This window comes from Artemia franciscana, chromosome 14, assembly GCF_032884065.1.
Source record: "Artemia franciscana chromosome 14, ASM3288406v1, whole genome shotgun sequence".
Taxonomy (NCBI): Eukaryota; Metazoa; Arthropoda; class Branchiopoda; order Anostraca; family Artemiidae; genus Artemia; species Artemia franciscana.
Genome location: NC_088876.1, coordinates 6,628,597 through 6,642,126, shown reverse-complemented (window position 1 = coordinate 6,642,126; position 13,530 = coordinate 6,628,597). Strand labels below are relative to the sequence as shown.

At 33.1% G+C, this 13,530-nt stretch overlaps 1 protein-coding gene across 1 annotated transcript; it reads left to right on the top strand.

The window, feature by feature from the left end:
• Window positions 1-8,512: 8,512 nt before the first annotated feature.
• Window positions 8,513-10,046, top strand: LOC136035879 (ribulose-phosphate 3-epimerase-like; the record flags this gene model as incomplete). Its single annotated transcript, XM_065717837.1, has 1 exon — window positions 8,513-10,046. A coding segment is annotated over one exon (663 nt), but the record flags the coding sequence as incomplete, so codon positions are not given.
• Between the last annotated feature and the right edge of the window lie 3,484 nt (window positions 10,047-13,530).

Below are 13,530 nucleotides of genomic sequence, written 5' to 3'. Positions count from 1 at the left end.
AATATATCTGCTAACTGTCGATTAAAAGGTTTCATCCCTATTTTGAACTGTTATACTTTCGTAGTGCATTTAAAGAAATATATTTAATTTATTTATTGATGAGAAAATTCTATTGTAGGCCTAGAGGTTGTGATAGCTTTAGTTATGTAGAAGATGAAAAGTCTCACAGACTTCCCATCTATACAACCAATAATACTCCTTTTCATTCAACCGGAATTTCTTAGTAATAATATTAACATGACTTTTTCCCGCTAATTTATCAAATATATTCAAATTTTATCAGAAATTGAAATTGCAAATTTAAACGTAGGATGGTTCTAATCAACCTGCAATACTGATTTACAGATATTCAAAGCAAATTAATCCGGGATTTAAGAGATATTAATCCGGGATTTAAGAGATATTAATCCGGGATTTAAGAGACTGGTACCTCAAATTATATCTTGGTTAGGCCTGGGTACAATTTGGGGAAAAATTAGAAATTAAATAAAGAAAGAGTTTTTCAAATGAAAACAAGGAACAGATTTGAAACCCATTTGACCAGATTTTCCCTTATATCAAGGCGGTTGTCTCCATCTTAGCTTCTTACTCTTTAATGTGAAATTTGGCTTTTTTCAAAATTTAAAAGAAAATTTGCTTTTAGAAAAATAAGATTTTTCAAAGCACAAAAAACCTTTTGTTTAATGAACAAGGTGTTGAGAATGGGACACTCCCCCTTATATATTGGAATAATTTATATTTGTTTTAAGTTCTAAACTTGCTCCTTACTTATGCCGAAAAACCTTCTCTATTTGTTTAATTACATTTCATGAAACTCTAAATTTCTATGAATGCAATACTTTTGGTAACACGATCAATATTTCAAGAATCTCTGTTTGGATTTTCCTGGGTAGTCAAACATATTGTAGTAATGAACTGTGAGTAAGGAGACCCGGCTCAATAGTATAAGAAACTCTAAAAGCCGTATTTTCATACCAATAGATGTATGAAAGGAATGGGCTTTTTATGCTGATTCCAAATATATAAGTTTCGTTAAGGTTTGTCCTACCCATCAAAAGCTAAGAGCCTGAAAAAATTTTCTCTGATTTTCGAAAAAAAGGGGGAAAGACGCTCTAGAAGTCATAGAATTTTAATGAAAATAACACCATCAGATCCAGCGTATCAAAGAATCCTGTTGAGATTCAAGCTGATAGCTTCTGTTGAAGATTCATAAATGTAGAATTTTGCTATTTCTGCCAGGAGAAAGATCACGAATGCTTGTTTTTTTTTGTTCTTTTCCCCACGGGTGATCGTATTGACCCAATGGGCCTAGAACATAGGGAGATGGCTCATTTTAACTGAAATGAAAAGTTCTAGTGCCCTTCTTAAGTGACTGAAAAACTGGAGGGCAATTAGACCCCCTCCCACGTCATATTTTCCCCCAAAATCGTCCGATCAAAATTTTGAAATAGTTTTTATCTCTAGCATAGTTGAAAGGCCTGCTAACTATGTCTTTGGAGATAAAATATATAAAATGTTCATTAAAAATGTGGAATTTGTATTTTTTTTTTGCTAGAAGAAAGATCATGAATACATGTGTATTTGTTTCTTCTTTTTTTCTTTTTTTTTTGAGTGATCGTATCAACCTAGTGGGCTTAAAACGTCTAGAGAGGGCTCATTTTAAAGGAAATAAAAAGTACTATTGTCCTTTTTAAGTGACCAAAAAACTGGAGGGCAAGGGCATCCCCTTCCACGCAACTTGCTTCCCAAAATCGTCTGATCAAAATTTCGAGATGGTTTTTTTCTTTAGCATAGTTGAAAGACCCAATAGCTATGTCTTTAGAGATAAAATAACCCCCTGTAGCCCCTGGGGAAGGGTTTTTAAGTTGAAAAATGTACCCATTGTTATTGATTGTTATTGCTTTTGATGTAAATTGTTATTGAGAAGCATGCATACATTTTTCGATTGGGAAAGGGATGATAAATTTTCTGTTGGGAAGATTTTCACGGGGACAATTTTCCATGGAGAGGAAAGTTTCCAGGAGTGAACTTTTCAGGGGAAGTTTTACACTAGGTGGATTTCCAAGAATTCCAATACAAAATTTCTTTATATGTCTTGCTTTCATTTTACCGATTCAACTTTAGGCGTGGAGATGTTAATGGGACTTGTCTGGGGCAAATTTTCGACAGGATTGGATAGCCCAGAGGATATTTCTGTGGGGAGGGTTTTTTTCCGTGAAGGTGTAGCCATGTATCCTGGCGTTAACTGAAAAATGATCAGAAATCAAATTTTTAAAATGAGCTTTCTCAACTGAAAGTAACAAGCAATATTAGAACTTAAAACAAACAGAAATTATAACGTATATGAAAAGGGTTGTCCCTTGTAACACCTCGCTCTTTCCGCTAAAGTTTAAATTTTGTACCGATTATCTAAAAACAACTCTTGAAACACAAGGGTCGTTTAATTAGAACAATAAGGAACCTATTTAATTTGCCAAAAATCGGTCACGTGAAGAGCGAGGTGCTGATGAGAGGGGCAGCCTCCCCCATATATGTAATCATTTTTGTTTGTTTTAAATTTTAATGTTTCTCCCTACTTTCAGTTGAAAACACTTGTTTTTTTTTTTATTTAATTAAGCTTAGAGACAAACATTTTCTAAAGGCAATGTAAAAAGTTTGTCAATTAATGTAAAAGTATACACAAATGAAAAAAATAATTAATCACAAAACATACACAAAACAATAACTTATTTACAAAACTATAGATACAAATTTCCAGCATTCAGTTCTGTTGAGCAACGCTGAAGCGTTGGACGAATATCAAACAGTTCGTGGTAACGAACTGTACGAACTGTGTGGTAAGGAGTGACCCGGCTCAATAGTAAACGAAACTCTAAAAAACGGAATTTCGATGCTAAAAGATATATCAAAAGAATCGTGTTTTTATGCTAATTTTGAATATATAAGTTTCATCAAATTTAGTCTTTGTCATCAAAAGTTACGAGCCTGAGAAAATTTGCCTTATTTTGGAAAATAGGGGGAAACACCCCCTTCAAGTCATGAGATCTTAACGAAAATCACACCATTCGCATTCAGCGTATCAGAGAACCCTATAGAAAAATTTTCAAGGTCCAATCTACAAAAATGTGGGATTTCGTATTTTTTGCCAGAAGACAAATCACGTGCGTGTTTATTTGTTTGTTTGTCTGTTTTTGTTTTTTTTTCCCCAGGGGCCAACGTATCCACCAAGTGGTCCTAGAGTGTTGCAAGAGGGCTCATTCTAACGGAAATTAAAAGTTCTAGTGCCCTTTTTAAGTGACCAAAAAATTGGAGGGCACCTAGGCCCCCTCCCACGCTAACTTTTTCCCAAAGTCAACGGATCAAAATTTTGAGATAGCCATTTTGTTCCGCATAGTCGAAAACCATAATAGCTATGTCCTTGGGGATGACTTACCCTCCCCCCACTGTCCCTGGGGGAGGGGCTGCAAGTTACAAACTTTGACCAATGTTTACATACAGTAATGGTTATTGGGAAGTGTACAGACGTTTTCAGGGGGATATTTTTGGTTTGGGTGTGGGGTTGAGGAGAGGGGGCTATGTGGGAGGATCTTTTCTTGGAGGAATATTTCATGGGGGAAGAGAAATTTAATGAAAAGGGCACAGGATTTTCTAACATTACTATTTAAAAAAATGAAAATATAAACATGAAAAAGTTTTTTCTAATTGAAAGTAAGGAGAAGCATTAAAACTTAAAACGAACAGAGATTATAACGCATATGAGGGGTTCTAAAAATACTTTAGCATGAAGAACGAGGTATTTAGGAGGAGATAAATACTTCGCTCTTTATGCTGAAGTATTTTTAGTAATTTCAACTATTTATTCTATGGACTTTCTGATTCAGGGGTCATTCTTAAAGAATTGGGACAAAACTTAAGATTTAGAATGAAAAGCGAGGTATTAACGAGGGGAAAAACACCCTCATATATATAATCAAAAATATAAGAACATAAAAGTTTATTACGTAAGTTAATTCTCAAGTTATGTTTATTTTTTGCTAATTAAAACGTTCGTTAAAAATTAAAAGTTCTAGTTGCCTTTTTAAGTAACCGAAAAATTGGAGGGCAACAAGGCCTCCTTCCCCACCCCTACAACGCCCCGCTCTTTACGCTAAAGTTTTTTACGTTTTAAAAAGAAGAGTTGAGAGAAATAGTCAAACTTTAGCGTAAAGAGCGAGGCGTTGAGGAGGAAGCAGCCTCTTTCATATACGAAGTAATTTCTGTTCGTTTTAAGTTTTAAAGTCACTCTTTACTTTCATTTAAAAAAAACTTGTTTTTTATATTTAATTTTTTAACAAAATCGACAGTTTTGAACTTGGTTATCAAACACCAAAATAATTAATGCCTTTAGGCTCAACTGTTTATAAAAAGTAACACATTATCAAAGTATTTTATTTCAAAGTGGAATATTAAACTATAATCAAGAAAACCAAATAGAAATTTTAAATCTAATATTTTTAATGTAATTTTGAATACCAAAAACCAATATATTTGGCACCTTTATGTTTCAAAACTAAAAAATTTAATTCTTTTTCAGAAAGACATCGAGATAAACACAATCACTCCCTGAAAAAAAAAATTCATGATAAAAATAAAACAAACATATCCGTTCAGGCAAAATACAAAAATTCCCAGCATTCCGTCAAGGGAAAACATTTCTGATAATATTGGTTTCATATATCAGCTCATGGGTACTCTTGCAATGAAAGCAAAAGTTGAAGGCATACTTTTACCGACATTGCCCTTTATTAAGTTGTTTTTCTTGTGTTTTCTATAATTATACGAAATTTCTTGTGTACTAATAACTGCACTAATTACTAATAAACAAATATATATTTAGGATCATCATAAGAAGCTGATTCTTTGATGGAATGATATCAATAGTCAGGCTCTTATACTTTCGCTGCTGACCAAGATCTTCATTCACTTACCTTTCATTACTAAGAGGAATTTGATTTTTTGTGTTACTCCAACCAAATCATGTAGAAAAGACTGTTTGTCGAAAACTAGAAAGAGGTCACTCAGTCACAAAGCAGATCTTATATTTTCCTTGTTAAGGGTCATAATCTATTGGCAAACAGCCAACAATAGGGCAACACACATTTTTGCATGCTTTTTCCTATTCTGTCTTTGTCCTTTGGTTTTCTTATAATTATCTTATAGTCCCGAATTTCCAGGGGGCCTTGGCCTTCACATGCCAACCTACCAACGCCTTTGGGTGCAACAAAACTTTTTGAGAAGAGCTAGCAGTAAAACCCACTCGATTATCATACTATGATTTTCATACTATAATGCAAGATAAGCATGATCATGTAAATCTTTGTACTTTCTCAGTCAGTTTATTGAAATAGTTCAGCGTTCCATGAGCGTTTAGTTTTTCTTTGATTCAAGGATATTTGAAGGTGAAACAGTGGGGACGAAGACCTACTGGAGCAGATATCTATACATTGTTTCAATATAAGATATCAAATATGGTGGAGAAGTGGGAATTTTAACTACTAATTTATCAAGACCATTTTCCTCCTCACTAACCTTGGTAAACGGTGGCAGTACTATGCTATGCTATGATAGACGGTTGGCTCAATTCCAGTTCTGGGAACTATGTATTGCTGCCAAGTATATATTTTTTTACAGAAAATTTAAACCCATGGATGAAGATGTTGGCTTGTGGTATTAAAGAAACCCTAACATCGCCATAGAGTCTGTCTTGTAGAATACAACTGTCTGGAGTACTAAAACATTAGACAAGTTTAATGTGGAGGCACTTCTTTAACTGTTGACAAACGATCGGCTTAATACCAGTTTTGGGAGCTATCTAGTGCCATCAAGCAAATATTTTTTTTCAGAAAATCTAACCAAATTGATAAATTGTTTATTTGTAGTTTTCTAAAAACACTCGCTGCACCCTAAAGCCCTCTTTATGGAATAAAACTCACTGAGAAACTAAAAAATCAGACAATTCTATAAAATTAATGGGAAACCAACTTTTCCAACTTGTTGGGGAAGCAAAATTTTCAATTGAAACTGAAATATCATGGGTGTTGACTTGAGGTCTATTTCCTCGATAATTCAATGCACTACCCTGGCATTGGAGTTAATCTATCCCTAACTTTGGTTATTAAACTATTTATAATTACTTCATCGTCACTTTGAAAACAGAACGGGTGACTAATATCAACTATTGGAGGTGGTCTCTACTAATATTGACCATTGGCAAAAATAAGTAAGATTTACTTGAATTTGACAAAGAATCAGACAGTAAAGCGTTTCCATTTGCTGCAAAGTACTCTAATTTTAATTACTTCTAGAAATGGACTGAACTCAAAGGATTTTGTCAACAAAGTTATAGTTTTCAGTAATGATAGGCTGCCGATTATCAGAGCCATCTCTTAACAAAAAATATGAAAACAATTTAAAACTTCTGTTGCCCAATACTCAGTTTTGGCTGGCTACTGAAAGAAAAAAAAATCGTTGCACAAGTAATAAACAGACGCTTTGGAGTCCATTAAAGTTGTCTATTTAGAATTTTTATCCCGGTACCTTTGTGCATATGGTCACACCTTAAATATTATTTCTTTAAGCATAATAAGATGCTGCAAGATTATCCCCATTTCATTCCTCGACGGGATCGTATAAGACCTCATCACCTTTGAGTAGCTACTTCAAATTCGACTGGTGAGATCCAATTTTAGCTTGAGAAGGCCTTTTTAAATTGCTATGAATGTTTTATATGTTTATAGGGATTTTTGTTTGTTTTAAGACTGATTTGCTTGTTAAATTTAGGTTTTAATCGTTTTACGATTTATATATTCATTTATATTAGCACCTATTGTATGTATGTTTCCTGTGTTTATTTATTTAGTTTCTTTTGGTTTTTGTTTTCATTTATTTTTCAATAGTAACTTCTGGAGGTTTTGAGTATGAACTATAATAAAATTTCATTTCTGTTGATATAAAGTTTAATGTAGCCTTTGTTTTTTTTATTTCTTTTTGGAATTATTTCTTAATTAATCTTATTTCGAAAAAAAATACCATAAGATTACTTATTTTACCCTAGTCCCAAATATTTTGGTTACTTCTGACAATGCATTACCATCCGAACCTAAAATACAGCCTTAAAATACAAAAAATTAAAAGTATTTTATTTTAAAGGTTTAGGCACTAAGCTTCATTCGCAGGGTTTTTAAACGCGGCAACTTCAACGGTGTACTTTTCGTTTCGACCCAAATATATTTTCGGGATATTCTCAGGATCTTTTTCAAATTTCTCTAAATTTGCCTTCAAATAACAATTTTACTGTTAACAGTCATCATAGTAATAGTCAAACTTCCTTAATTAGCAAAACATTACAAGTTTTCTCATTAGACTGTTTTGTTTTTTTTAACACAATATTAATCTTTTGACTCCACCAGAAATGACACCAAGATTTGTCATTTGATTTCAAAACAGTATTTTACTGCTGTAGGCTAATCGTAATTATGGTCATCATTCCTCAATCAGCTAGAAATGACAATTTTTTCTTTCATTACAGTTTTTTTAGAAGTATTTTTAAATTTTTTGTCCCTAGATATGGCACCCAGAATTAAAATTTTTTTAAGATGGCATTAATAAATTTTTATACCAAAAAAATTACAAAATGTACACAGACATAAGACATAGCTTTTAACTAAATCCTTAAACAGCTCTCTTTAAAGGTACAGTAGCCTACTAGTTCGGTTAGTCAATGGACGTTTTATGAAAAATATTATGGAGGTTGGGAGAGGGATTATACAAGAGGGAGGTTTTAATACCTCAGACTTAGGATTTATCAGCCATGGATATTAATAGATTGTCTTTTTGAGTTATTCCCATCCTTTTCATTGAAGAATTGCTGCCCAACATTTCGTGTTATAAACTGTATTTTAGGCCTGTGTTATCAATTAAACATTTCTCTATCGGGTTGCAGTATCTTTTTATCACTGTTAGTCATTTTGAAATTTATGAATAGAATTAAATGAAGAAAGAACAAAAACTAATTTCTTTTGGTGACCAAAAACTAAACTCAGTTTAATTAGATAACTTCGAAGACCACACTGCCTTTCCATGACGAAAGTATAACAGTTCAAAATAGGGATGAAACCTTTTAGTCGACAGTGAACATATATAAAATTTGTAACTAGATATTTCGCGCACATATACGGTGTTCATCATCAGCAGTAAAACTCACTGATGATGAACACTGTATATATGTTCGAAATATCTAGTTAAAAATTTTATGTCTGTTCACTGGCGATTAAAAGGTTTCATTCCTATTTTGAACTGTTATACTTTCATTTTATTTAGTAATTGCAGAAAAATTTCCTTAAAACCCTTGAAATATTCGAAGAGTTTATTTATTTGGAACATTAACTTGAATAAAATAAACTAGAAAAAAATGGCTATTTGTGAAATAGCAATTATTATATCAAAACGCCCTCTTATTTTTAGAATCTTATAAATTGATATGAAACTTTCCATTGGGCCTTCTATTTTAAACTCGGATTTGTCAAACTTGGCAAAAGAATGTCAAGAGATAATTAATTCTGGTGCTGATTTTCTTCACTTAGATGTTATGGATGGACATTTTGTCCCAAATCTAACTTTTGGACATCCAGTTGTGAAATGTCTTAGAACCAAACTACCCAACACAGGGTTTGAATGCCACATGATGGTGGCTCATCCAGAGAAGTGGGTTCAACCAATGGCTGAGGCAGGTGTAAATCGGTATATATTTCATTTAGAGGCCACAAATGATATTGAAACATTGGTTAGCAAAATCCAAGAGGCTGGTATGAAGGTTGGGATTGGCATAAAGCCAAATACGCCAGTAGATGATGTCATACAGTATGTTGATCTTTGTGACCTTGTTCTTATAATGACAGTTGAGCCAGGTTTTGGTGGACAAACATTTATGCAGAGCATGATACCCAAAATAAAATACATCCGCAGCCAATTTCCCGATGTAGATATTGAAGTAGATGGTGGAGTTTCTCATGTAAATATCGGCTGCTGTGCAGAAGCCGGAGCCAACGTTATTGTGGCTGGCACAGCAGTAACAGGGACCACAAATAAGCTAAAAGCAATCAGAGACCTGCGTGAGGAATGGGAAAAAGCTATATAACTATAATCACAACCTACGATCGTTTTGTGCAGATTTTTAAATTTAAATAAATAGTCATGCAGAGAATTTCCGTCAAAAAATATTGCAAATTTTTACCACCACTGCAATCGAAACTCTTTTAGTTTAGTGCTACCTTGTGGATTAGTGAGCCAAATATGATATTGCCTTAATGCAACAAAAACAAAGTATAATTTAAAAGACAAACAATAAAATTTGAATTCTGACGTTGTGGAACAGGAAAAATTTATATATTCTCCGCTTCGTGTTTAGTCACATAAATGAGTTTAGTTTTTGGTCGCCAAAAGATATTAGTTTTTGTTTTTTCTTCATTTAATTCTATTCATAAATTTAAAATGACTAACAGTGATAAAAAGATACTGCAACCCAATAGAGAACTGTGTAATTGATAACGCAGGCCTAAAATACAGTTTATAACCCGAAATGTTCGCTTTGGGTAGCATTTCTTCAATGAAAAGGATGGGAACAATTCAAAAAGGCAATCTATTAGCCTCCATGGTTGATAATAAAACCTCCCTGGTTGAGATATTAAAACCTCCCTCTTGTATAATCCCTCTCCCAACCTCCATAATATTTTTCATAAAACGTCCACTGACTAGCCAAACTAGTAGGCTACTGTACCTTTAAATAGAGCTGTTTAAGTATTTAGTTAAAAAGCTTGGTCTTATGTCTGTGTACATTTTGTATTTTTTTTTATATAAAAAGTCATTAATACCATCTTAAAAAATTATAAATGTGGGTACCAAATCTAGAGACAAAAAATCTAAAAATGCTTCTAAAAAAACTGTAATGAAAGAAAAAATTGTCATTTCTTGCTAATTGAGGAATGATGACCATAATTCCGATTAATATCAACCGTAAAATTGTATTGTATTGTATCAGATTAACGACGCTTCTTGACCACTAAGGTCCCTGCGTCAGCCCTGCAGTGCATTTCTGCAGCATGATTCGATCTCTGGGTCCCGTATTACCAAGCTAAATCAACCGTAAAATACTATTTTGAAATCAAATGACGAATCTGGGTACCATATCTGGAGGAGACAAAAGATTAGAATGGTGTAAAAAAAAAACACTCTCTAATGAGAAAACTTGTAACATTTTGCTAATGGAAGAATTTTGACTATTAATATGATGACTATTAACAGTAAAATTGTATTTTGAAGGCAAATTTAGAGAAATTTGGAAAAGATCCTGAGAATATCCCGAAAATATGCTTGGGTCGAAACGAAAAGTACACTGTTGAAGTTGCCACGTTCAAAAGCCCTGCAAAGGAAGCTTAGAGCTTGTATTTTAGGGCTGTATTTTAGGTTTGGATTGTAGTGCATTGTCAGAAGCAACCAAAATATTTGGGACTAGGGTAAAATAAGCAATCTTATGGTAAAAACATTTTTTTTTGAAATAAGATTAATTAAAATAGCTTTCCGAAAAGAAGACTTTAAAAAAAAACAAAGGCTATATTAAATTTTATATCAGCAGAAATTTAATTCTATTGTAGCTCATATTAAAAAACTCCAGAAGTTACCGTCGAAAGATAAATGAAACCCAAAACCAACAGAAACTAAATAAACAAACACAATAAACACGCATACAATAGGTGATAACATAAATGAATATATAAATCGTAAAACGATTAAAACCTAAATTTAACAAGCAAATAAGTCTTAAAACAAACAAAAATCCCTATAAACATATAAAACATTCATAGCAATTTCAAAAGGCCTTCTCAAGCTAAGTTGGATTTCACCAGTCGAAACTGAAGCAGCTACTTCAAGATGATGAGGTCGAGGAATGAAATGGGGATAATCTTGCAGCATCTTATTTTTGTGCTTAAAGAGATAATATTTAAGTGGTTTATAGTTATTATTTGTTTAATTCTTTTTTTAAGAGATGGCTCTGATAATCGGCAGCCTATCATTACTGAATGCTATAACTTTTTAGACAAAATCATTAGATTTCAGTCCATTTCTAGAAGTAATTAAAATTAGAGTAATTTGCAGCAAATGGAAACGCTTTACTGTCTGATTTTTTGTCAAATTCAAATAAATCTTACTTATTTTTGCCAATGGTCAACATTAGTAGAGACCACCTCCAATAGTTGATATTAGTCACCCGTTCTGTTTTCAAAGCGACGATGAAGTCATTAACAGAAGTTAGGGACAGATTAACTCCAATACCAGGGCAGTGCATTCCATTATCGAAGAAATAGGCCTCAAATCAACAGCCATGACATTGCAGTTTCAATTGAAAAGTTTGCTTCCCCAACAAGTTGAAAAAGTTGGTTTCCCATTAATCTTATAGAATTGTCTGATTTTTTAGTACCTCAGTGAGTTTTATTCCATACGGTGGGCCTTAGGGTGAAGCGAGTGTTTTTAAAAACCCACAATTAACATTTTATCAATTTGGTTTGATTTTCTGAGAAGAAATATTTGCTTGATGGCACTATATAGCTCCCAAAACTGGTATTAAGCCGATCGTTTGTCAAAAGTTAAAGAAGTGCGTCCACATTATTTTTCTAAACTTGTCTAATGTTTTAGTACTCCAGAGAGTTGTAGTCCATAAGGAAGGCTCTATGGCGATGCGAGGATTTCCTTAATACCACAAGCCAACATCTTCATCCATGGGCTTAAATTTTCTGTAAAGAAATATATACTTGGCAGCAATACATAGCTCCCAAAACTGGGATTAAGCCGATCGTCAATCATAGCATAGCCACCGTATAGCCATAGTCAATCATAGTACTGTCACCGTTTACCAGAGTTAGTGAGGAGGAAAATGGTCTTGATAAACCAGTGGTTAAAGTTCCCACTTCTCCTCCATATTTTATATTGAAACAATGTATAGATAACTACTCCAGTGCTATGTGAAGTTCTGACAAGGAAGAGGCTGGGACTTTGGGCCTGTTTCTAATTTTACAGGCAAATACACCTTCAGCAATTATTTCAGAGCTGGGTAGCTTAATACAATTTGTGTGGCAAGAAGTTTAATTGTAAGATTTCAAATTGTGGTTGTCATTTGCCTTTTTAAGTCATTCCATTCAAGATGCTTTGGATATTTTTTATTGTGATAATTTGTCTTAATGCTCTGAAAAGGGAAAACTATTTCAATTGCATAGGATAGGAAAATTTTGGTAGGCTAATTAATTCAAAGTCCTAAATTAGGAAGGGAAGTGTTTTTTTTTTTCACTAAAAAATCACCACGTTCTTTAAACTCCAATTATATAGCCCTGTTTTTGGCCCCCTTGATCCAGTATCCAGTTCCTGATTGTCATTTACACTAAATTTCACTTTTTCTGTTACCTATTTATGTTTGCACCAGTTTTACCATTGGGTAAAACTGGTACAAACAGTATTACTGGCTTTCATATAAAGTGAATATACCACTTGATGCCTTTTTTAATGCTGTTTACAAATATAATAATCGCTTCTACTGCAAGTTCAGATTTAAGCACTTTTTCACCTCTTAAAAATGACCTATATATTGGGTCATTACAAATCTGTTATAGTTTAGAAACAAATTTGGGCTATATATTTGCACATCAGGGGGTGGGGGTAAAGTGTAGCATATATTAAATATGTAAACTAACCATTGCTTGAATTTTTTTTGTAAATCAAACATATGAACAACGAAAAATTTACCAATTATTAGTATAGCTGCACAATTTTCCCCTGGGTATGTAGGCTTAGTGGAAGGTCACTTATACCTGATCATGTCCCTACTGATTTTACTTGGTTGAAAAAAATCCAAAGAAAGTTCCTATTGAAAAGGAAAGAGATCAAAAGTGAGATTGAATTTGTCATAGCTTGGAGGTTTGTCCCTTCAGTCTGTTTAAAGAAAACAGATTCATAATTGAAGCTTTGTTCATTTCAATCTTAGGGATGATCTACATTTGTTACACTTAATTAAATGGTTGTAAAGGGATACTTTTATTTATTTGTCTTGTTTGTTTTCTACATAATTTTTCAAATCTTTAAATTGATATACATTTCTTACAAATTAATTAGTCATATCATAGTTCCACTTGCAAGTTTTGACCTACTTTGTAACCCTGGTCTCAAAATTGCATATAAATTTATTGAAGCTAGGAAACATAGAACTCCTCTCTGTTTAAAAGAAAATGGATGGACATAGGTAGGTTTTAATACACTAAAGTCCTAGGGCCATGGAAATTAAAACAAAACAATGAAGATTAACTTTAAAATTCTGGACATGACATAAATATAACATTCACAAAGAAAAACCATTCACAAAATTTACTTTTGTGCTCAGTTGCCAACCTGAGCAATTGCCCTAAATTTTTAAACCTTGCAAAACATTCACCTGCCAATTCTTATTACCTA